This window comes from Calidris pugnax, unplaced genomic scaffold (assembly GCF_001431845.1).
Source record: "Calidris pugnax isolate Ruff unplaced genomic scaffold, ASM143184v1 scaffold38, whole genome shotgun sequence".
Lineage (NCBI taxonomy): Eukaryota > Metazoa > Chordata > Aves > Charadriiformes > Scolopacidae > Calidris > Calidris pugnax.
In genome coordinates, this window is record NW_015090995.1 from 1,886,106 (window position 1) to 1,911,602 (window position 25,497).

At 48.7% G+C, this 25,497-nt stretch overlaps 1 protein-coding gene across 1 annotated transcript in view; it reads right to left on the minus strand.

The window, feature by feature from the left end:
- The window catches only part of EDA (ectodysplasin A), a 59,872-nt gene extending 56,045 nt beyond the window's left edge, over nucleotides 1–3,827 (minus strand). The window contains exon 1 of the mRNA XM_014954900.1: nucleotides 3,744–3,827. Coding sequence (XP_014810386.1) covers nucleotides 3,744–3,827 — 84 coding nt within the window. The remainder of the gene's footprint in view (nucleotides 1–3,743) is intronic.
- Nucleotides 3,828–25,497: the final 21,670 nt, after the last annotated feature.

Sequence of the window (25,497 nt, forward strand, 5' to 3'; positions counted from 1 at the left end):
ATCGATATGAAAGCTGTACCTTTTTCCTTGAAATGCCAATGCTTTGCTAGCAAATACTGCTGCCTGGTCTCCTTTTTTCCTGCCTGCTGTGGCCCAAGCACTGGCTGAAAGGAAGATTTACAGCAGAGAGGAGACCACAGCTCGCAGTCTTTTCAGCCACCATCTCCCTACCTACTTTCTTCGCCCAAGACAAGAAATCCCAGGCAAACAACCACCAACTGCTCTGCTCTCCTGCAGCTACGAAGAAGGCAGATTTTACAACCACACATCTGGCACATCAATGGCTTTCCTTGATTCCTTCTGCATGGTGCAAATGACATCAACTCATTGATCTCCTAAGTTAATGCGGATTTCACAATAAAACATGCAGGCAGGTGTTTTTCTCCGCAGTTGGCCTTTTGTCTCTGTTTTAGACGCAAGAACAGCTAACGAGAGCTTTAGGAACATCACATAAGGCTTGCTGGAGGTGGTCAGCATGCCAGGACGTGGTCATGGTGGTCAGCATGCCAGGCTGTGTTTCAGATCTGTTTTCAAAACTCTGGCTCAGCCACAAGCCTCCAGTGCAACCTTTGGCCAAGGAGGCTCCTCTGCACCAACATCTTCCATTTATGAACCGAGGCAATGCTGTTCCCAACCCAACCGGCGTCCTCCCAGCTCCACAGAGCTCTTCCAAGGACAACGTCCACCCACATTGCAAACACGGCTCAAACCCAAAAGCAAAGCCTATATTTGCAGCAAAAAGGAAGAGCTTTGACCAGATTCTCTAGGTATCTAAAATAATCACAATTCACAAGAAAGAGGAAGGAGCTGAGGCTTGGGGAAAAAAAGAAAATGAGGCCAAAACCAAAGAAGAAAGCAATATTTAGAAGTGAGGTGCACATAAAAGCGTTGTAGCCTTTGGGGGTCATACAAAAGGCCTGAAGAAGGTTGGGCTGGTTCAACCCAAGGGTGCGTGGAGAGGCGAGACGCCTCTAGCTCACAGTTCTGGAAACATGAGCCTCATTTATTCTTCCTGGAAAAGTATGGGCAGCTAGAGAGAGATCTGGTAGGTTTACACTATAAAAAGAGAATGGTACCAACACAGACGGGAAGGAATTTTCCATTCAGAATTAATTTGTTTTCATTAACACCCAATTCCATTGCTCACTATTAGAAGAAAAGCTCTTTTGTTAAAATTTCTAGGGGCTGAAAAGGCCAATGAAGGGGCTGAAAACGCTCCTCCCCATAACAATGAGTTCACTACACGAGACTGCCCACAGAAATAAGCAATATCAGGCTTCATATTCCTGATATTTCTGAGGTTAGGAAGTGTAGGGAAGCAACTTAAAAGCAGAGTTTGGTCTCCTCCTGCCATAGACAGCAGAGTTAAATTGTCTTCAATATAGGAATCCCACAAACCCCAAGGAAAGCAACAGCCATAAAGGGATACGAGCATCTTCATTGATAAACTTCTTCCGTACTTTAGGATAATTATTGGCACGTAAAGAGAAAAAGAAACCAGCTAAGGTGTTGGAACACGGAAGGAAATCCAGCAGAATCAGATTAATATAGAAATAAAGAGGAAGGTGACTCCTCTGTTCTTCACTCAAGACTAACCTTCAAAAAAGCGAAGTGAAACTAATGCAGAGACAGCCCTGTAGGTAAAAAGAGGAATAAAAGTCACTTATCAGGTTGCAAAAGAAGGGGTTTGGGTTTTTTTTTTGAAAACTGGAGCATGTTTTACAGACAAGAAATTTAACGCTGTAATCTCTTTCTACAGAGTTGATGCAAGACTCTGGGAAATCCAGAATCAATTGCAAATATTTACTCCTGATAAAGATATTTAAACAAGTGAAAGGAGGCTTCAGAGAAGAGTAAAATTCAGCAAGAGCTGGAGGATGCAGCTTAATAAAGCTCTAGAAAACTGCACACAGAACACTATCTGCCTGCTCAGGTATCATCAACTACTTCCTTTGGGTTTCCTACACTTGTTTAAAGCCCTTTCATGGTGGATATGAGAATTTTGCAGTAATTTCCAGTTGTGTTGGCACACATTTTCATGCAGCTGCTGTGCCAGCCCCGGTCTGGCAGTGTCACCATGCCATCCCAGCTCTGGCTTCAACACCCTGGGATAGAGAAAGACATGAAGGGTCTCAACATATACAATCATAGAATGGTTTGGGTTGGAAGGGACGCCAACATCATTTCCCAGGTCAAGCAATGTCCTGCACAAGTTTGCAGTTACCACAGAATCACATGGGGTTGGAAGGGACCTCTGGAGATCATCGAGTCCGACCCCCTGCCAAAGCAGGTCCACCTAGAGCAGGTTGCACAGGAACATATCCAGGTGGGTTTGAATATCTCCAGAGAATGAGACTCCACCACCTCTCTAGGCAGCCTGTACTAGGGCTCTGCCAGCCTCAAAGTGAAGAAGTTTCTTCACGGAAAGGGTTATCCAGCATTGGAATAGGCTGCCCAGGGAAGTGGTTGAGGCACCATCCCTGGAGGTGTTCAAAAGATGGGCTGACATGGTCCTCAGGAATATGGTTTAGTGGTTTGGTTTTTTTTCTTATTTATTTTTTTGTCAGAGTTAGGTTGATGGTTGGACTAGATGATCTTTAAGGTCCCTTCCAACCTAGACGATTCTATGATTCTAAGTTCCTCCACACGTTTAGGTGGAACTTCTTATATTTGTGCCCCTTTCCTCTTGTCCTACCACTGGGCACCACTGAAAAAAAGACAAGGCTCCCGAATCTGAGCTGCAGCAACGCACAGGGACTGAAAGCACCCGTTTCCCTGCAAAAAATCCCCAAAATAACACCGGGCTGGAAGACGCAAAGCCTCAACGAGGCAGCCCTTGATCCTGGGGTGCATCCCCACCACCACTTCTCGGAGATGCTGAGGTGGGGGTGGCTGGAGATGTCCCTGCAGAGAAGGGGGAGCGGGGGCCGCCCCGGGAAGGCGGCTGAGAAAGGACAGGGACATATATGAAACGTTTCCTGGAGCGGCTGGTGGAGCCAAGCCGGCTTCGCTGGAGACCATGTTTCCACATCGCCCCACAGCTACGAGCGCTCACACAGCCCAGTCACGTCTGGCAACCCGGTGTGAGCTGGCAGTGGCCATCCCCTCCGGACCCCGGCTTGTTGGGGGGCAGGGACAGGACCCATCACCCCCCCCCCGACCCACCAAGCACCCCCCAAACACCACCAGGCACCAAGCCCCTTCCAGCACAGCAGGTCCCAGATATACATGCACCGAGCTGCTGCCCGGCTATACAGCCCAAATTCTGCTTCGTTAAGGGGTTTTTTTTCTTTTTTTGGGGGGTGTTTTTTTTCTTTTTTTTTTTTTTTAATACTATGTTTAAAGTTGTATATTGTTCCAAAGTTTCCTTGTTTCATGTCATTGTTTGTTACTGTGTTTGAAAGTTGGCACATATTTGTTCAATTAAAGATTTATTTGCACTATTTGTTGAATAAAGATTATTCTTGCTAAAAGCTAAATAAAGTTTCATAAAAACTCACACATCCCATAAACAAAATACAATGTCCTTTCCAAAAAATCGTTGCACAAAACATTTCAAAATCACTCAATTCATTATACAATAAATCCACACACAAAATAACAGGACTTTGCCAGAATACATAATAAAATCTCATTACAACACTTTCAGACCCGAGCTTCAAAGCGGGAACACAAAGCCCCCATGAACCCCTTTGGCCTCCAAAAAAATCGCTAATGGCGTGGCCGGAGAGACTCCCCGGTACCTCCCGAAATCCTCCGCACCTCCACCAGCACCCATGGGTGTCATCTCCCTGCCCTTTGGCCACCACCGGTGGCTCTAGACCCATGGTGGCTCCTGGCCAACGGGTGTCCCCCCCCCCTTCTCCTCCCCACCTCGCCCCAGGGCTGAGCCCATCGCCATTGTGCGGCTCCTCATGGCTGGAGCAGGGATGCTCTCTCATGGCCCCAGCATCACATAAAAGGGCTCGCAAACCACGGAAACAGAAGGCGAGCAGGGCTTCCAGCAGCATAAGGAGGAGTCAGCACAATTGCCACACGAGCCCCGAAAGCAGAGCCCCACTCTTCATTAAAGCAACAGGCGGAGTTTCGAAAAAACCACAGATCCTTCCAGAGCCCCAGCACATTAATAATCAGGTTGATGACGGTTATGAGTTGGCTTTCCAAAGCCCAGCTAGTTGAGGGAAAAGAAAAAAAAAAACAACACAACAAAAAACCGACACAAAAAAAACCCAACAAAAAAGAAAAGTCCTTTAAGTTTGGGATGAGGTTTGGGGCAAAAAAGCTGTGTTGCAATACGCTTAGGGAATCCCAGCCATGCAGAAGCATCCCTTCCCCTCCCAGACTTGGTGGCAGTCCCAGCTTCTCCGCTTGCACCCAGCTGAAGGCTACCATTGATCATGGCAAAGGCAGCGGCACCCCAAGAGCATCTCAACGTGCAGCAGAAGAGGACAGCAATGTTTGCCACCCGACTGCCATCACCACCTGCCCTGGTGATGCCAAAACGTGTTGTGCCACATAGAATCATAGAACACGTTGGGTTGGAAGGGAGCCTTAAAGGTCATCTAGTCCAACCCCTCTGCCATAGGCAAGGGCATCTTTAATCAGATGGTTCAGAGCCTCATCAAGCCTGGTCTTGAATGTCTCCAGGAATGGGACCTCCACCACCTCTCTGGGCAACCTGTTCCAGGGTCTCACACCACCCTCACTTAAAGAACTTCTTCCTAATGTCTAATCTAAACCCACCCTGCTCTAGTTTAAAACCACCACCCCTCATCCTACTGCTACATGCCCTTACCAACAGTCCCTCTCCAAAGTGATATCCGAGGGTGTCCATCCCCGAGTGACCATAGCCATCCCAGCACCTGGCAATATCAAGCTGTGACAAACAGCCCAACTCATTTACAACTCCAGAACCTCCCCGATTCTCCCCAATAACTACAATTTGGAAGTTGGAGAGGGTGGTGGTTTTTTTATTAACCACCCCCCCCTCACTGTAAGTGCCAGAAGCACAGCTCCTCGGCAGCTGGGGCTCCGCAGCCGTGCGCCCCAAAGCTTTATGGATGCACTTACCTACTCCCCTCTGAGCAACAGCTGCCCATGTGGATTGAGTTATTTCGGAGCAGCTACTCCGAAACGGCGCTGGCGAGAAACCCCCTGTGCAGAGAAGCCCTTGGTAAATATCAAAGAGAGACACGACGGGTCACGAAAAGCTGGTGGCAACGGCCAGGACTCACCTGGCCAAGGGCGACAGAGCTCCGGGGTTCAGCCAAGCAAGGAAAACTCTAGAATAATGCTAGGAAAGACACCACTGAAAGGGATGGAGCTATGGAATAGCTATCCAAGAAAAAATGGAAGCAGAGTTGGCTCTGCTGCCCCAACAGCAAAGGAGAAATTAAGCCAGGCAGCAGAACGCAGATGGCAGCAGTGATCTCCATCTCCTGATGGGGAGTGGTGCCCAGTGAGAGGACAAGAGGAAATGGGCACAAACTTGAACATTAGAAGTTCCACCTAAACATGAGGAGGAACTTCTTCACTTTGAGGGTTGCAGAGCCCTGGGACAGGCTGCCCAGAGAGGTGGTGGAGTCTCCTTCTCTGGAGACATTCAAACCCCACTTGGATGTCTTCCTGTGCAACCTGCTCTGGGTGGACCTGCTCTGGCAGGGGGTTGGACTCAATCTCCAGAGGTCCCTTCCAACCCCATATCATTCTGTGACAGCCCAGGTGCCGATGGACACATTTTCCACCACCTCGACAAAGCTCCTTCCATTTATTAAAATAAGCTCCTAGAGATGGTGGCACGAGCTGGGGGCCAGGGGACAAACTCTGCTGAAGGACAAAGAAGACCCTTGGAAATGGCGCTTGGTGAGAAGAGCAGAGATGGGTTGTGCGAAGGTCACCCCCATCCCAAAACTGGGGTTAAAAGCTGTGGGTTTTTCATCCTGCCATTTCCAGAGCATAATCACTCACATTAGTTGCTAGAGACGCCTCCCTCCCAATTCTTCGCTGAATATATTGTCTCACCCAGCAGAGGAGTATGAACTCATCGTGGTTTCCCAATCCTGACCAGGGGCTCTCCGAGCTACTGGCAATACATATAATAAGTTATTATGCAAATAAAAACTGGACTCAGCCAAGTGAAATATGCTGGCTCTTAAAGTCCCATCTGCATCACAGCAAGGATCTCAATGAACTTTAAAATACTTATTGTCACCACAATGGGCAATATTATATTCTAGTTTGGATCTGTTCCTTCAGAGCATTAGCTCTCATTTGTAGATATTTTTAGATTTTCCTATCCCACTCCTCATTATGAAACACTGAGCTGCAGATTGATTTATTTCTTAAAAGCAAGTTGCTGTTTTCCCAATAACAGATTTAACAAATTTGTTCCACCTGTTCAGTTATGCTTCCAATGTCTTTTTTGTGGTTTCATTGAAGTTTTTTTTAATCCAAACCTCAAAGACTCTAAACTCAGCATTAAAAGACAAGCTCAGCATCATCACTACCACTCACAATTCAAATGCTGCTCCAAATTACTGCAAGCTTTCATTTGTAAGTCGATACAGACAGCAAGATTATTAAGCTTAATGGCTGTGGGCGCAAACACATGCTCTTCAGAGGGCATTCTCCTACTGGAACTCCTACCTCTGCAGCACACAGGGGCTCGCCGCGTCATCCTCAGCATCCTTTGCCACCTTGGCCAACCTTAGCCACCCGTTATAAATAGAGCTATTAAAAAATAATAATAATCAAACAATCCTATACATATTCAGAGTCCCTCGAGCCCAGCGTTTTTTCCACCACTTTATCGTGTCGGTGCGAGTCGGATGCTGGGATGGGGAGCCCTGGGGAAGACCTGGGGGATGGATACGGAGCCATAAACACCCCCTCCCCTCCTTTTTTCTTCCAAGGTGCACGGCCGTGAGCCTGGGACTTGAAAGAAAAGCTTGGTGCTGTGCTATTTCATTAACGTAACAACACGCAGCTTTCTCGCACGCTCAGCTCACTGAGGAACTTTACCATTAATAGTGGCAGATGTACGGTCACCTTACCAGCAAGAAATCACCCTTTTGGTAACTCCTCATAACCAGAATGATAATTAGCATTTTCAAACCTCTACAGCCAATAGAGATAGTTGCCAATTCCAAAATAATTTGAAATAATAGCAGGGAACGACAGGGAAACCTGCGTTCAGCAGAAACACATTCAGCCTTTCACGTGAGACCCAAAACTCACCCCGATAATCATTAACCATAAGATTAATTACTTTCAGAGTTTATTTATTTTTAAAAGTTGAATCTAGGGAATTCTTCGCTATCAGGTTATCACTACAGTCAAGAGCTTCAAATAATTACAGGAAATACTCAGTCATTTGGATAACAAGAATGCACAAAGTAATAAAAGATGGGACAAAATTAGAAAGTGATAGAAACGTTCATTCTTCAACATCCAAGAGACATCCTGGCTGTGAACGGAAAGAAGCAGTTTACCAAAACTGGAATTCTTTCATGATAATAATTAATTCCTAGCTCTCCCTAGACTCACTGGTCCCAGCTCCATCACACCAACTGCACCCCTGGACCAGCCCCACATCTCCATCGCTCCAGCCCCAGCCTGGACCACAGGCTTCTTTACCCAGCACTCCAAACCTGGCTGTGGATCTCCTCATCTGTCCTGCTTGGGGTGACCAGGTCACCTGAAAGCGAAGACCCAGGATGACACCCATACCCACCCTGGCCAGGGTCAGAAGCAGCACAATGGCTTATGGCGGTGCCAATGGGAAGTATCTTTTGGGGAGTCTTCAAGAGAAGATGCTCACCAACTTCAGGATGGTTTTAATCACCATCAATGAATGAAGAGTCCATTCTGAGGCTGAAGCTCCAAAGTCCACCCTGGCAGCAGAAGGGAGATGGGGGTGCCCAAGACACCAGGGCACTGACAAATTTACCCTTGAATTGAAGAAACAGGATTTGGCTGATGCTCCAAGAGACCCAACGGACTACTTTTAAGAATAGTTCATTTGCTTAAACAATAACCTATTTTCATGGAGCCTTGATTCACAAATGACCATATAAGAAGTTCAAGTCTTAGAAGAATAATTTTCAGGTTTCCAAAATCATTCCTCAGCAAATAATTTAGAAGCAACATTTAACTGCAGCAATTTATTGGCAGAACATGCGAGTGCACAGGTGTGCACAAGAGCTGGCCAAAGAATTCTGCTTAATTTATGTGCAAACAGTTATGTAATGGAGATGTCACAGGGAAAAAAAAAAAGAAAACTAGGATTCTATAAGAAATAACTCAATCTTCTCAATCTGAAAGTGTTGGCATTGTGGAATGATAGCAGAAACCTGAGAATAATCTTCTTCATTCTTAGCATGAGACTGGGAAAAAGCAAAATATTTTTATTCACCAAAGGGATCCTCAAAGTGGAAAACATACCTAGTGACAGGTTTCCAACTGGGTAGCATGAAAATTTAACGCTTAATCCAATTCTAACCTAAAGCAAATTTTTCAGAGTACCTGAGGCTTTGTATTATCAAAGTAATACTCGAGAGGCCTCAGACTGAACCAAGACTTGCCTTTGAGGTCCTCAAAGACCCATGACCCAACCTCCCTCTGAACAAATTTGCAAAGAAAAAGTTTCATTGCCCTTGCAACTATTGATAAACACAGACGAGCACTCAACAGCTCAAGTGAGGGTCCTGCAAACCTTGGCTGCCTGTTCTCCTTTGGCATCACCCAACGTGGCATCTCCCATATCATCTGCACCTCATCCCAGGTATACAGATCCTTTGCTCCAGAGCAAAGTTGGTTTGGATTTTCTCCCCCCAGCAAAAAAAAGGAAAAATTTCTACAAAGCCCTGCTGCACTAACAGAAAAAGTCTAATTTTTCAGGGGGGTGGATGTAGCCTGAGGGCGAACCAAAAGCTGACTGTGGTAAATCCCGACTCCCGCTGAAAGTCATTTCATCGGGGTCTCGGAGAAAGCAGGCAACAGGAGAAGAATAGCAAGAGGGAAATCCTGCCACAGACATACAATTTGCACATGCACTCACTTGCTTTTATCCAACAATTAAAGCCATTTCTGCTCGGCGTAGCCATTACCCCTTGAGTGACAGCTTTACAGGCCTGAAAGCTATTTTGTGTAGGGAATCAACAGCGCGACACAACCCGCGCCGTCCAGACACGAGCCCCAAACGCCGACTGGTACACAGAGCTGTCAACATACTTCACTGATATAATCAACCGAAAATGTATAGAGCTGCCTGGAAAAAAAAAAAAAAAAATATCCACCCCGCCAGATTACATGCTCCGCTGTCTCCAACTGAACAAAAACAGTTCTGAAGCACGCCAAAGTTCGAGAACTTTCAAAATATTAGTTAGTGGCTGCAGAACAGACCCAGGCTGGCCAGAAGAGCAGCAAGTAGGACCACGCTGTGGATAGAAAGAGTACCCACAGTGGTAGCCAAACCTTGAAAAAGTGGACAACGCCTAAAAGATTTAACAACTCCACTATGAAGCCACCTTGTCTTCCTTTCCTTTTCTAAGTGCTTATTTTCTCAGAGGTTCACTCAAAGGGGTAAGAGCCACCACCAGTCTAAGGGTCTCAAAACCACAGTGTGCATCAAGGCTCAGCACGGGCTACTGTAGCTCCCCTCAGGCCACCACACAGGGTGAACCCCTCCGATGACACTGCTGGACCTCTCTCCAGTCTTGGAGGTAGACCTGGCAACCCAAGCTGCAACACTGCCATTATTCCCACCCAATACTCAATCCACTGCGTCTTGACCTTCTTCAGCAAGACGCGGAAGATGAAGTGAAGTCCAACATGTCATTAAAGCCTCCTTATGAGCAAAGCACAGCTCTGCTGATCATCTGCAGATGTAACAATCGGCAGTTCTTCAACAGACTGATAGATCTTTCTTCCCCATGGACAACCACCCCGGCAGATCACATTGGAAAAAACCTTTTGTAGATGAAGAGCCCAAACTCAACCCAAACAAACCACCAATTCATTATCTCTGCAACGACTGGCACAATTAATTGTATCTAATGCTATGACTGAGCACTATGCAAGGCTGTTCATCCTTCCTGCACCCTCAAGCCATCACACACGTCTTCACCAGCTTTCAGTCAACCTACATCAATACATCTTCCTACACCCAGCTCTTCCTAAATCACTCATCTTAAAGCATGAAAGCCAGTAGTACGCCAAACCCAGCTAAATCAACCGACCTCAGAGAACAAGGGGCAACAGGCACAAACTGGAACACAGGAAATTCCATCTCAACGTGAGGAAGAACTTCTTTACTTTGAGGGTGGCAGAGCTGCCAGGGGAACTTTGAGGGGAACAGGCTGCCCAGAGAGGGTGTGGAGTCTCCTTCTCTGGAGATATTTTAAACCTGCCTGGACACGTTCCTGTGCAGCCTGCTCTGGGTGACCCTGCTCTGGCAGGGGGTTGGACTAGATGCTCTCCAAAGGTCCCTTCCAACCAGTACGATTCTGTGAAAAGCCACCACAACAGCAGCTGCCTGGGACACAGGACCAACAGGGCATCGCTTACAACACAGACAACCTCTTCAATCTCTAAACCGTTGTTAACCGCCACAAGATTTCCCCACAAAAGTCCAAGATATTAAAACCCAGAGTATTGGCCTTAGAAAAACTAAAAGCCAGGAGAAGAAGAAAAAAAAAAAAAAAAAAAAAGAAGAAAAACCAAAACAAAACCCAAGAAATTGCCCTGGGTTTTGTTACTGTTACATTGCAGACACCCATCAGGCTGACACGTACCGACACGAGAGCCCACAGGCGAGGTGACAAAACGAGCCACGGGGCCGGCCAGCTCACCCCATGTTGCCTGGTTGCTCGTATTCACTTGCTCGTCGTCAGACCTTTCCCCGAAGCACAATTAATCTGCGTTTTTCCTTCCCAACCCAACTCTTTACTAGCAGGAACATTTAACTTGGGTCCATTTTGGGGCAAGACCAGGGGAAGAAGAATTTCTGGAAGAGCAGTAACTCCAGCTCCGGCTTGGAGACGTAAGGCATATTTCATGCGAAGATGTCAGTTACTAACATTTAACGCTAACAGTGTCATTTGCCCTTCAGCTAGAAGAAAGGCATGTAACCAACCCTGACCAAGCTGAGGTTTCCCCATCGCAAGGCGTTTCTGCCAGGAATCACAAATCCAGTGTCGTGTTTCTTATGCCCTTCTTTGTATAATAACCCTCTTGAGCCCGTGCTTAGAGACAATGTTTATGGCTTGGTAGTACAGACACCAGCGTTCACGGAGCATCCTGGACGTCATCTGGACCAGCTTCAATGTCAGCACTTTTCTGTATCATGTCAAATAACGGGGAGATAAAGGGGAACAGTTGGATGAGAGCTAAAGTTGCTGCTTTGTAGCCCGAATAATTATTATTGATTTTTCGTGGCAGTGCACCCCTATTTTCTCCCCCCACAGCAAGACTGAAGGCCAATTCCAGCTCCAGCACAAGGTGATGCCAAGAAACCCAGGCACAGAGGGTGGAAAGGTTGGCTTTTTGGGTGACACTGCCATAGGACCCTCAGGACACATCCCCACAAGCTGCTCCCCTCTGCCCCCCAGCCCTTTCCCAACTCCATCTTTTGCTGTCCAAAGCAAATGTTTACTTTTAGTTGTTTCTAAACCCCTGTTTCTAAACCCGCCTCCAACAGCCTCACAGACCCAAGTTAAAAAGCATAATTCCAAAAAAACCTTTCAAACCCAGTGTTTTTAAAACTTTGCTTTATGAACTGTCTCACTCCTACTTGGCCTCACTCTAATTAACCACTCAATGCCAAGCAGTCAAACAAAGAGCAACAAAAGAAAAAATAAAAATAATTTGTTATCTTGAAGCTGCATCTGCTCACAAAACCTGCAGTGGTTTTTTCTTTTTCTTTTTTTTCGGTGTTGCTATTGTTCTCGAGGTTTGGGCTTTTTGAGAAAGTGTACTTAAAATGATAACAAAATTGCTAGGTAAATATGTCAGTGAGACCTTCCCTGTCAGCCGTAGCCTTGGGGTGTGATTTCTGTTCACAACATAAAAATTTGTGCTCTTTGCCAGATTTCAGATAGCAAAACTTGGATCCCCTGGAAGATACCTGGCGTTGCTTTTGTACACCAGCAGCAGGAATATTTAACTGCTTGAGTACCTGACACGGACAAGTAGCTTGTAGCCACACGGGACCTTCACTAGGTCCTGCGTGACCCAAAGTTTAACTTCCCCAACAACCCCCATTGGCTATTGTTATCACAATTACCATTGATAAAATAAACTGGTTTTCCACCGTCTTCAGGCTTGGGAAGAATAAATGGTTTTAAGCCAGGAAGGACCAACAGTAAAGAAGCTTATGGTCCATCAGGTGGGGGGACACCAGCCCAGGGATCTCTGGAGGCTTTCTTCTGAGCCCAACTGCAGTCACCTGCACGCAACTGGGCTGCTCAGAAGTTTTCACTAAATGGGAACAACCCAGTTCAATATTTCAGCCAAAATCTCCCCCTTGAATACTTTGGTCCAGTATTTAGGTACCAGAGGAGAAGAACCCAAGTTACTCTCAGCTTGATCTGACCTTCTGCCCTCACCTCCACCATGGGTTTGCAGAGGGACCCAACCACCCTGGCTCTGGCTGTCCCCCCTTCTTGCTGGAGGGGACCGTGAGGATGGAGGGAAGGGAATGAGGCTTTGCTGAGCGAGGGGAACCATCAGTAGGCACCAAGACACCCTATCTTCCACCTCACTTCCACAGAGCCCGGTTCTTCCGAAAACCCAGAGAAAAGGGGGCTAGGGAGGAAAGAGTTGACAGCTATTTGCTGTATCCAGCCTAATTTTCTTTGGCAAATCCAGCCTGTTGTTAGAAATGTGCGCCAGACGCCCGGACCGGCGGAGCTGAGCCTGCAGGAGCAGAGCTTTGTATTTAACACTTGAAGACCTCAACTTCCGAGAGCTCATCCCAGCGCTCCAATACCAGCCAGCGCACGAAGGCAGCACATATGGAACCCACTAAAGGCGCTTGATGCAGCGCCTATAAATTGTCCAAGCCCCGCAGCCGCACATGAGAGTGCTAACAACAACTGTGCCGTACACATTTGTTTGAAGTCGGATCCTGCTTTTATTAGGGGCGTGCTGCTTTCCTCTTCAGAGCCCTGCACCGGCTGCTGCTCCCCCTTCCGTGACTTCGCCGCCGGCTGGGACATTTGAAGCCGGGGGTGATGCCAAGGTGCAGCTCATGGAGCCCAGCCTGGCCCCCCGGAGGGGTGGTACAGGGCTTCCCCCCAACCCAAAATGAGAAACAGCCCTGTGAGGACGGGCTGAGAGAGTTGGGGGGATTCAGCCTGGAGAAGAGAAGGCTCCAGGGAGACCTTAGAGCCCCTTCCAGTCCCTAAAGGGGCTCCAGGAGAGATGGGGAGGGACTCTGGATCAGGGACTGGAGCCATAAGACAAGGGGGAACAATTTTAAACTGAAAGAGGGTGGATTTAGGTTAGATAACAGGAATAAATTCTTTCCTGTGAGGGTGGTGAGACCCTGAACAGGTTGCCCAGAGAAGCTGTGGCTGCCCCATCCATGGAGGGGTTCAAGACCAGGTTGGAGGGGGCTTTGAGCAACCTGGTCTGGTGGGAGGTGTCCCTGCCCGGGGCAGGGGGGTTGGAACGGGATGGTTTTTAAGGTCCTTTCCAACCCAAACCATTCTATGCTTCTATGTGCAGGACACAGCCCAAAGCTCTGCAGTGCTTGATTTGACACAGGGCTCTCTAGGGATTAAAAATGCCAGCATCCTTATGACCGTAGAGGTTCTCTCCCTCCCCTCTAAAATCCACTCTATGAGCAAAAGGTTTGGTGTTTCCCATCAATCCAGACTCTCACCAGACACAAAGGGTAAGTCCAGCTGAGCAAGATTAATGCTGAGCCTCCACAGGCTCAGCTAAAGGCTTTAGTCAGAGGACTTTTCCTGCACACACCCCCTTTTTCTGCTTCACATGGTACAGCAGCATCGCTGCTCCTGAAGAACGAAGAGTCTGAATTCTACCACCGCACCAATAAAAGCTCAGACCTGCTGCAAAGCCCAGCTGTGGCTTATTCCATCTTCTGTTAAAGGAAAACGAGAGAAAACTCGCTCAGGGAAACGTACAGAGCCTACAAGAGAAGCAAGCAGAAGGGAAGAGTTTCGTGCGTGTTTTATTTCAACAAGGGAAGGTCTCCATCCTCCCCATCATCAACAAGGGAAGGTCTCCATCCTCCCCATCAACACCGTGTTTGCTAGCAGCATTCCTGGGGTTTCCCACTCAGAGTAAAGCAGAGAAAAGTCAAACCAAAAAAAAAACCCACCAAAATAAAAACCCATCAAAGCCTCCTAAATCCCAAGAGAGTGCTCAGGTGATATAACTTCTCCCCAGCAGAATACTTCAACACCAAGAGAAGCAGCACCAGAACAAAGCGATGGGGGGTTACTCGGTCTCATACCAACTGCATTTTTCTTCTGTTTCAAAAAGAAAAGAAAAGAAAAAAAAAAACAAACCCCAAAAAACCCAGCAGCCAGCAGATAGGCAGCTTCTGGCTACACTGTGCTGGTGATGACCCATCAGGCAAGTGCTCTCACGTAGAGATAATTTAAGTCTCCAAACCTGCTTCTACCCACGTCTCGCAAAGCACGGCCACCTTCCCTGTGCCCACAGCTCGTGGATGCTCAGCACTGAGCCCTCAGGATGCTCTGCTCTCCCCAGGCAGGTGGTTCACCAACAGCCCTTGCCCAGGAACCCCTCGGGATGCCCATCCCTCACTTTCAACCTTGGGTATCTCCATTTTTTCCTAGCAGTTCTCACAGCAGCAGGATTTAGCCTCACCGGGGTGATGCTGCACATCCAACCTGTTTCAGTGCAGCATCCTCCTGCACCTTAAAAACCCACCACTGCCACAGCAGAAACATTTTCCTGCAGAAGTGCCTCAGAAGCTCTTGCACATGAGCCTCGGTGTAGAAAAACCCTTCATCCCCCCATTTACCTGCTCTTTGCTACCACCAGAGCCAGGAAAACTGCAAAAAAAAAAAAACCAACCCAACACCCTCCTATTTTGAAAACTGCAAAAATCCCCAAGCCCTAAATCTGAGCTCGAATCTTGCACGGGAAGTTTACTCGTAGGTTTGGGCTTCCAAAATGAAGTTCCACAACCTGCAAAACCACAGGGGCCTCAGGAAGGGATGAGGATGGGTCAGCAGCCACCGCAGAGGAGCCGGAATTAAAGCCCAGCATCACCAGGAAACCGACTTCTCTTTCCCCATAAGCTCATTCTGTTGAACACCGACCAAACTCTGCGCAGTCCAACAATCTGTACATGAGTTATATTCCGAGTCAAAACAATTCCTTTCAACAACAGATGGAACAGATGAAAACTCCAAGCCAGCAATAAAGATTTTACTAAAAAAGAAGACACAATAATCCTCGCAAAATGACAATTAACAACTTTAAATTTTACTTTCCTCCCCCTCCCCAGAGAAAAGGGGGTCTCCTTTCCATCTTCAAAAGAGAAAATCTCCCTGGATACCCCAATGGCACAGAGGGAATTCCCCTCCTGGGGGGATCAGGGCTTTCCCTGGCCCCACGGAGCGGGTGCCTTGGCCAGGATCACCCAGCTCCCCAGCAAGAGTTAACACCACAACCTCTGCAAGCACCAACAAGCCTATCCATAGCTCAAAGGCAGCAGCACACATACTAATTTAGTTCATTATCACTAAAAAGATAGTAACAGCTGCAGTTAAAACCCAACTATTTTCTTTACCCCTGTTCATCCTGCTCTCTGGATACACCTCATCAGCTGCACGGCCCGGCAACTCCTATTTTGAGCTGATTTTTCTGCCATGGGGTAGGTTTTACAGGAAAGCAGGAGAATTAAAGCTTTCCAGGCAGAAACACCACCCGCCCTTCCTAACGCCTGCAGATCCAGATTTCTCAGCGCCTGACGAGACTCCGGGTGAAACGCAGGGACAGGCAGAACGGCAGCACCCTCCAACTGCACTGAAAAAAACAAACAACAACAAAAACCAGAAAGAAAAATCTCATTTTTGAGTCTAAACTGCTTAATCCCCCTCAGTGTCACAGCAGGTCAGTGCCAGCTACCAGCTTTAAATGGCCTATCCTATTTTTCCTATCCCATAGGAACATTAAAAAAAAAAAAAAAGTAAAAAAAAAAAGTGCTGGTTAAGGTTAGCAGTAGCTCTGCACCTTATTTTCAAGGTTGAAGGAAATAATCGCTCCAAAATTATTTCCTGGATTCCTTTCACTGAGCCCAGCACATGGAGAAGGTGGGAAGGACCCTGCGGAGTCTGTTTTGGCCATTAGCGCCTGCCCCACGCATCCCTGGGAAACCCGGGAAAAGCCTCTGCTGCTCCACAGGTGAGGAAATAAAAAGAAGAATTCAAAAAAATTATTTTTTTTTTTATTTTCCCTCCTGGACAAGGTGCACCATATTTATGTCTTCTTGCCCCCAAAAGTTAATCAGGTTACCTGCTGCCTATCTGGGTACATGGCACTGTTTGATCCCCCCTACGCAGCCCCTTCCCCACCAGGACTGACTGCAATGGAGATGGAGAACACCAAATAAAATGACTGAGAAACCCCAAACCAGGTGATAGCATTTGAGCCACATAAGTCTTATTTTAAGGGACAGAGGGTCTCTTGTTAAGGGAGCACCCGGCCACCTCCTGCTCCAGCATCAGGGGCTGCAATGGGGTGGAGGGACCGCTCTCGGGGAAGGAATGCCAACGTTACAGCCCTTTAAAATATGAAATGGGAAAGGGAGAAGGGACAAGACAACAGAAATGTGATGAAGACACACAATAGGGGTTTATATCCAGGGTGACTACGGTGGGGAAAGCGGGAATGACATCCCAGATCCAGGCCAGGAGCATCACTGCTGGTCCCAGGAGCTGGAGCCACCACAGACGTGGCTCAGCCTTGGCCACGGTGGGGACCACGGTCCCCACACTGCCACCCCCCAACTCTTCCACCAGTGTATCATTTACAATTATCACCCTGTTACAGGCTCCGAGGTGGATTTTAACTTCTCACTGTCTTCCCCCTTCCACCTTGTGTTGTGCCTCAAGAGAGACTGAAAACACAGCTGAATTGCAAAGCGGGATTAAGGGCAGGCAGACAAAGGCTGGGCACAGCAGGACAGGGCTGCATCGCCCCCGGGGATGGGGGCTGTGCCCCCGATGGGCTGCCAGGCTGGGGGGACATCGTGGCTGTTGTGAGGAGGTGAAAGCAGCAGAGACAAGGAGGGCCTGACCCTGCAGAGCCACATTTGCCATCGTTGCTGGGACTGTCTGGCAGCCGGGTACTGGCCCAAATTTAGCCCATGGCTGGGCCAGTGTACTTGCCCCAAGTGGCTACTAGCCATTGCATCCGAGTCCTGCTGGGACACCGTGCCAGGCCAGGTGATGCCCACAACCCCATGCAACACAATGACTGCTGCAATGCCCACCATGGCAAAGCCACGCAACCCAATGCCATGCAATGCCATGCAGCACCCACCGCTGCACAGCTACACCACACCATGCTGATTAACACCACTGCTGCAATGCCATGCCATCCCATGCCATCCCACGCAACACCTGCTGCTGCAAAGCCACGCAGTACCACCCCACACTGCTGCACAGTCATGGAATGCCACCCCATGCCATGCCCGCTGCTGCAAAGCCACACCACCCCACACCATGCAATGCCTGCTGCTGCAAAGCCATGCAATACCACCCTGTGCCATGCAATGCCACCCCACACCATATCTGCTGCTGCAAAGCCATGCAATGCCACCCTGTGCCATGCCACCCTATGCCATTCAATGCTACCCCACGCCATATCTGCTGCTCCAAAGCCATGCAATGCCACCCTGTGCCATGCAAGACCTGCTGCTGCAAAGCCATGCCACGCCACCCCGTGCCATGCCTGCTGTTGCAAAGCCACACACTGCCATTCACACCATGCCACCCTGTGCCATGCAATGCTACTCCACATCATGCAACAGCTGCTGCTGCAAAGCCATGCCATGCCACCCCACGCCATGCAACGCCTGCTGCTGCAAAGCCATGACACGTCGCTGCAAAGCCATGCAATGCCCACTGACATAAAGCCATGCAATGCCACCCACACCATGCCACCCTATGCCATGCAAAGCTACTCGACGCCATGCAACCATGCAACAGCTGCTGCTGCAAAGCCATGCCACACCACCCCCTGCCATGCAACTCTGCTGCTTAAAAGCCATACACCACCACCCTACTCCACGCCACGCAGTGCCACCCCATGCCATGCAAGACGCGCTGCTGCAAAACCATGCAATGCCACCCCACACCACGCAAGACCTGCTGCTGCTAAGCCATGCCACATCACCCCATGCCATGCTGCTGCTGTAAAGCCATGCAATGTTGCTGCAAAGCCATGCCACGCAATGCCCCCCCCCACCATGCAATGCCACCCCATGCCATGCTGCTGCTGTAAAGCCATGCAATGTTGCTGCAAAGCCATGCCATGCCCCCCCATGCCATGCAATGCCTGCTACTACAAAGCCATGCAATGCCACCCCATGCCATGCTGCTGCTGTAAAGCCATGCAATGTTGCTGCAAAGCCATGCCACGCAATGCCACCCCACACCATGCAATGCCACCCCATGCCACCCCACGCTTCTTCTGCAAAGCCATGCAATGCCACTCCACACACCTGCTACTGCAAAGCCATGCAATGCCCCCCCCATGCCATGCAATGCCTGCTACTACAAAGCCATGCAATGCCACCCCACTCCATGCAACGCCCTGCTACTGCAAAGCCACCCCATGCTTCTGCTGCAAAGCCATGCCATGCAATGCCATGCCACTGCCAAGCCATGCAATGCCACCCCACTCCATGCAACACCTGCTACTGCAAAGCCATGCCATGCCACCCCATGCCATGCAATGCCTCCTGCTGCAAAGCCATGCGATGTTGCTGCAAAGCCATGCCACGCAATGCCACGCCACTGCCAAGCCATGCAATGCCATCCCACACCATGCAACGCCTGCTACTGCAAAGACATGCCATGCAATGCCTCCTGCTGCAAAGCCATGTGATGTTGCTGCAAAGCCACCCCATGCCACGCAATGCCTGCTACTGCCAAGCCATGCAATGCCACCCCATGCCACCCCACTGCTGCAAAGCCACGCCACACCATGCCCACTCCTGGCGTCCCACACTTTTCTCAACACCTTTAGCTCTCCCGAGCGAACGCGACGGAGGGGCAAGCCCCACAGGCAGGGGCTGGGCTCCACACACCCATCCTCCTCACCCCACAGATCTCCCTATGTCTCCCAGGGGGTGGGGGGGCTTCTCCCACCGCGAGAGCCGTTTCGGAGGCGGCGCAGGACGGGGAGACTGAGAGGGGGAGGATGCTGGCACTCGCCATTTGGAAGAAATCACAGCCCTGGCATTCCCTCAGCGCAGGCTGGCCTGTTTAGTACTTTGCACTTACAACAGAATTTTATTTGGGCTTATGGAAAAGAGCTCATTTTAATATCCCTCCCATCTGCGAGTAATTATTTCGGGTTATAGTAGCGTTCAGGCCCAACTGGCATTGGCACCCTCAGCGGACAAACCCAGCGCGTTTCCCCCAGAGCTTTAACAAGAGAGCACTTACAACTGCAACATGTAAAAGCTGAGGCAAGGGTTTGATTTCCCCCCCCCCTCCTATAAAGGCCGTTAACTATTTTAAAATTGCCTCCAAATCTCGCTGTAATTTCGTACTCGTGCGCGATGAATCCTGACAGATGACACATCTTCAGAGACACGCTTGCCACTCAGAGTTTACCCAGGGCTTTACATCCCCAAAACAAACCCCCTCAGCCTCCCACATACGGGTTACCTTCCGCAGCCAGACACCTCTAAAAATAACATCCTCTTAAAGTGTTGAAAGATATTAAAATATAAAGTCATTACCATATAATGAGACTGGAATGAGGGAGCTCCGCATGCTCTGAAGCTCTCCGGGTTTGGCTTCCAGTCAAGAAAAATATATTGGATTAGTATGAGAGCAAAATTAGGGTAGTGTGCAGTTTAATTAGCATTACAAGACACTACATGTGTAGGGGAGAGCAGGGAAGATTTATAGTATTGTGTGGTAAGGAAAATAACGTTAAAAGGTTAGAATAATATCGGTTTGATAAAGCACTGTGTACTATGAGGTTAAGTGAAAGATAACTTTGGAACGCCACTGAGCCTGCTTAAAAAACACAGGTTTGAGCGTTTGCCAGTTAACTCATCTAAAAATTGTGGAAAATCCTGCAACTTTGGTCACGTGCCGGTCAAACACATACTTTGGCAACAACAACCTTCTCCATCCACGGAATTCAATAAGCGCCGATAAAAAGCCCTGAGTCCTTGCACAATGTTGCAGTATTTCTCCTTCGTGGAATAAGCAGGAAAATAAAAATAAAGAAAATACACCGGAAGGGGAAGACAGGGAAAAAGCCTGGTGGGGAAGGAAGCACCGTGCTCCAACGCTGTCCCACCGCCAGCCTAAATCCCAGCCTCCTTGGGCCAGGGGCTTAAGCCACATGCTTGGTTGCTCACTTAATTATTTCTCTATCACCTTGGTGCATGCTGCTGTGCTCTCCCCTCAGCATCCACACCTCCCAGCACAAGTAGGAGGCCGAGGCTGACCCTGCCCTGATGCGTTATTCCCACGTTATTCCTCCATTATTCACATTTTTCTGCTTCCAACAAGGCATCAGCATCCTCACATTCCTCTGGGAGCTGAAGCCTGTCCTCCCCTCCTTCCTGCGCATCACCAAATTCATCACATACTTGTCCATCCCCCCGCCCCCAGCTCCTGGCTGGAAAAATTACTCTTTTCTTTTGCACTCCTGTAGTTATTTTCCAAAAATTGGCTGTTTTTTCCCCCCACCAGCTTCATTCAGGAGCACCCAGGGCAGCACCCACCGGCCCCGGAGCAGGGCTGCTTGCCCTCTCCTTGGGTACTGCCACTGCCCACCCAACATCAACATCAGCTTCAAGACAGCACTTGCAAAATATATATTCTGCGTTTTCCAACTGCCTCTTCTCTCCTAGATGTGAGGTTTTTCCTTTTTTTTTTTTTTACATTTTTTTTAATTCTTGCCAGGACCCCCAGCACTTCGAGGGTTTCCCCAGCGAGACGTCCCACAGCCAACCCCTGCTTGGAGACCCCAGAGCCACAGATATGTGTTTTCTTAGACCATTTCCCTCTTTCCAAAGGGGAATTCCTAAGCTCCAGCTCCTGTTTGGGAGCAGTAACATCCCACCATGTATGACACGGTGTCCATCTCACCTGCTCGGGGGTAAGGAAGCAGAACAGAAAACACACAAGAAGCATCATAGATCTCTGCAGAGGAGCAGAAGGTGACAGGGCACCAGCCTGGCCATCCCCAGGCAGGCAAAGGAGATGGCTTCTGTACACACCGGGAATTAAACCCTCGGCACACACATGGATGTGCCTCAAACCCTCCGGGCAAAGCTTAATTTTCCAATTAATACAGCACACCCGCCAGCCATGGCCACACTCCTGCCACGCTGGGCCATTTTCCTTTTTTAAGGGGAGGAACCTGATGGGTCCCTGCCACATTTTGCACAGAATATTCATAGAAATAAGAGCAGAAATGTGTTTTCTCTGTGCTATCAAGCAACCCGGCTGCAGCCCCCTCTCCCCGGCACCGGACCCCAAACCTCAGGGACGTTGTCCTGTGGAGAGATGGGCACCATTAGAAGGTGGATGAAGGTTACAGAGCCCTGATGTGTTATAGCGACCTGCGCCCTCCCTTTAGTGCCCTGCAAGAGCTTCCTTCAGCTACAACCAAGGCTGCCAAAAGGGTAATTTGAGGGAAAAACCCACCACGAAACGCATCCCTAAACACCATCCTCCTCCTGCTCCATGGACCCGGGGGCTTCCATCATCCCAGATCAGAAGAAAATCCCCCAGCACGAGCCCCGCAGAGATATTTAAAGGTTGGTGCCCCGCGGGGAGGCTAATGCTGGAGGAGTGTTTCCCTCAAGATGCTTTCAGTGCGCTGTCGGGTCTGGGCTCTTCCCTGATCCATCACGGGCCGGTGCAGCCACCCCCCCCCTTCCCTCCCCGGCTCGGGATGCAGGAACCAGACGCGGGGATGAACGTGCATGGATGAGCTCCAGGTATTCTGGGGGAGGGAGAAGTCTCTGGAAGAGCTTTAATGCCTCTCACGCCCATTGATGCCACATGCAAAGCACACCTGAACGCCATCCTGTGCTCCCGAGCTGGAACTGAGACAAAAGGGCAAAATAATCGGGATTTTATTTTACATTAAGACCCTCAAGTCACCCTCGTGACTGAGCATTAACACCCTTCTGCTTTTACACTAGATAAGTCTTGCCTAAATGTTCTGACCAACCTTCAAACTATTTACACTAGATCAACATCGTTTTGAGAAACACCGTACAATTATTTTGAGAGCCACAATTCCCTACTTTTAATTACGACCCTTTGGTGGCAGAGGGTGGACAACAGGAAAGACAACACGATGTCCCTCTGTCCTCTACAACTGACCACCTTTTCCCATGGCTGTTTCCAGAGGCCAACACCCCACAGCCCTCCTCCAGGTGAAACCGCCCAAATAATTCACCGAGAATTACTCTGCCACAGCATCCTCACCAGAAACAGAGAAAAACTGTGTATTTCATCCTAAATCTCTCCCTACCTCCCTCCCAAGTAAAGCCAGCTCTTCATTTTTACTAAATCTAACAGAAGCAGTGTGCATAGACTAAGTTGCACACTCTATATATTTCTTTATCCGTGGCTAGAAGCAAAATAGCACCTCATCTCTAAGGCCTTACTCCCAGGATTTCCTTATCAAATGAGCAAGCAGGCTTTTAGAAGGCGGATATAAATTAATGAGGTTGCTTATTGCTTAACGATTGCTGGAAGAGGAGGGCCCTGATTGATGCTTCAGGAGATGGGAGGGATACAGGTGGGAAACGGGAAGAAAAACAAGGAAACGAACGATTATATACGTTGCTTCGGTGGAATTACAAATACCGGCAGGAAAGCGATGATATTTTCAGGAATGCTGACCCAAGTGCTGCTCGACAGCGGGTGCACCCCTCGTTAGGAGGTGGGGACCCAGAAGGGACTGGGTGCTGGTAACCCAATGGCTGCTCAGCACATTTTTGGGGGTGACTCGGCATATCCCCCCCACCCCGGGCAACCACCAGAGCTTCTGCCATCGGTTTGATCCGACTGATCTGATGGATATTTGTCCTTATTCCAAGAGGCTTTGGCAACTTTTAAGCTGGTCCCGGGACACTCACAAGGGCAGACACTTCACCCGGCGTTGGCGAAAAACAAAGCTTTTTGCAGAAATGCAACACGACGTGGACTCACTGGGAGCAAAAGCAAAGATGCTTTCGGAAAAGATGCTCCTCAAGGCTCAAATGTTACAAGGATGATTTTTTTTTTTTTTTTTTTTTAAAAAAACCCCAGTCCCCGTTTTGGGTGACAGGAAAAAAAAGGGCTTTCCCTGTCACTTCTTCTTTTACATCTCATTGCCTATTTGCTTCATGGCTGAAACCCCAGTCTCAGTTTAGGTGTGAGATATTTTAATGAGCAGCCCGTGGTACCCCACTGCCCGTCCTCCGCGAAGCGCCTGCCAAATGCTAACAAAGACACCGACAGAATCGCTCTTGGATCCCACAGCTGAAGGGATTATTTAGATTTTAGAAGGGGGCTGAACGTCCCACCAGCTCCCCAGTCGCACCTCGGAGGGCCAGCAGTGGAAGAGCGGAGGAATTAAAGCAGGAATTAAAACTTTTCAATCCCCCCAGGCCAAACCGGTGATGCAACACCCCGCAGCTTCTGGGACAAAGATGTGAACTACAATGCCTCAACCTCTGCCATGAAAAATTGCCCTTGTATCTTAAATGAGTTACATATTTTTTGAATACCCTGTAAGATAGGGGAAGCGGGGCGTTATCGAGCTGCCAAATCTCACTCCTGTCATGAGGTCATTTCTGGCTGGCGGCCAGGCGAGGTTTCTGCCAAAAATCCCGGGGCTGACCATCGCTCTCCCCGGCCTTCCCCCCCCCAACTCCTTCTCCCTCCTGCCTCAGGTCAGGAAGGGAAAAAAAAAAAAAAAAAAAAAAAAAAAAGAAATAGGTCAAGCAAGTGTGAGTGATTAAAGTAACCCAGCATCCCTTCGTGTGGTTTGAAAAAAAAAAAAAAAAAAAAAAAAAAAAAGGCTCAGGAAGAGGAATATATTTTTGTTTTTAAATCAGCTCGTACAATCACAATCCATGTGGTCATTACCAAAAATACTTGATGTAGCTGAGCACGGCAAAAGGCCCGTTTGAGGGCTCACAGCATCCCCTTTATTGGGATGCTGGGTCCCCCCTGCCACCTAAAGTGCACCCCAATTCTGACCGCTCCCTGGGAGAGGGATGCCCTTGATCAGCTGGCTTCAAATAATTACTCAGCATTCCTGCTTAATTGATATATGCATCTGTCTCTGGACACACGTGAGTGGGACCACACTTTGGATGCACCAGCAGAGCTGCTGGGGGATGGAAAGCAGCGAGGAGCCTCGCACCTACCCCCAAGGTTTTAACGTTGCTGATGATAACTTTTTAAATAAAGCTCTTTGCAAATACCTCTGCTTTAATCGCAGAAGGGATCTATTCACAGCCCCCCCAAGACATGGAAGGTGGCTGGTTTTGGCTGTGAGGAAGAGGGGAGCAGCACCACCACCAATAACATTAGTTACACGTCGTCACAGCCCCAGTTCCCAAAACAGAGGGGTTTTGGTGCCCAAAAACGAAGCCCAGCATCTCTCGTGTGCCCTTTCCGAGGAGGGGACCTTCTCTCACGACCCACTGCTTCAATACATCCTTCGCCTGACAGGCCAGATGTAAAAATAAAGAAATAAACAATTAGCATTACCTTATCTGGAGTATGTCAGCTGTAGCGAGGGACGCTTGGATCTCCGTACGCATCCAGAGACAAATTATCTAACGCTGTAATTTATGAATGCCTCAACTATTTACCCTGGTATTTCATTATGCATTTGCTGGAAAGAAGAGCTCTAAAGACTAAACAGATCCAGCACGATAACACGAAAGGAACTCCAGCCGCATGCTATTACAAGACAACCTAAGAATTCCAACACGACATCAAGCTGCTCCGACTCATTTCATGTTGACACTGTTAAAGGACCAAAGGGGAATAAAACAAAAAAAATAGAAAAAAAAGCCACGTCCAGATAAGCACGGGTTCTCTCCGGTTCAACCCTTCCTTAGCTTTTATTATGGGAAGCTGTGGAATCCAAACACATCAAGCACCAGCCCGGCTTTCCCGGGAGCAGCTGAGGCCGGCGCAGCCGAACGGCCGCCCCGCTGCCAAGTAGGAGGAAGAGTTTCCAAACTCCCAGCTTTATCAAAGCTATTTTTGTCCTCCTGTC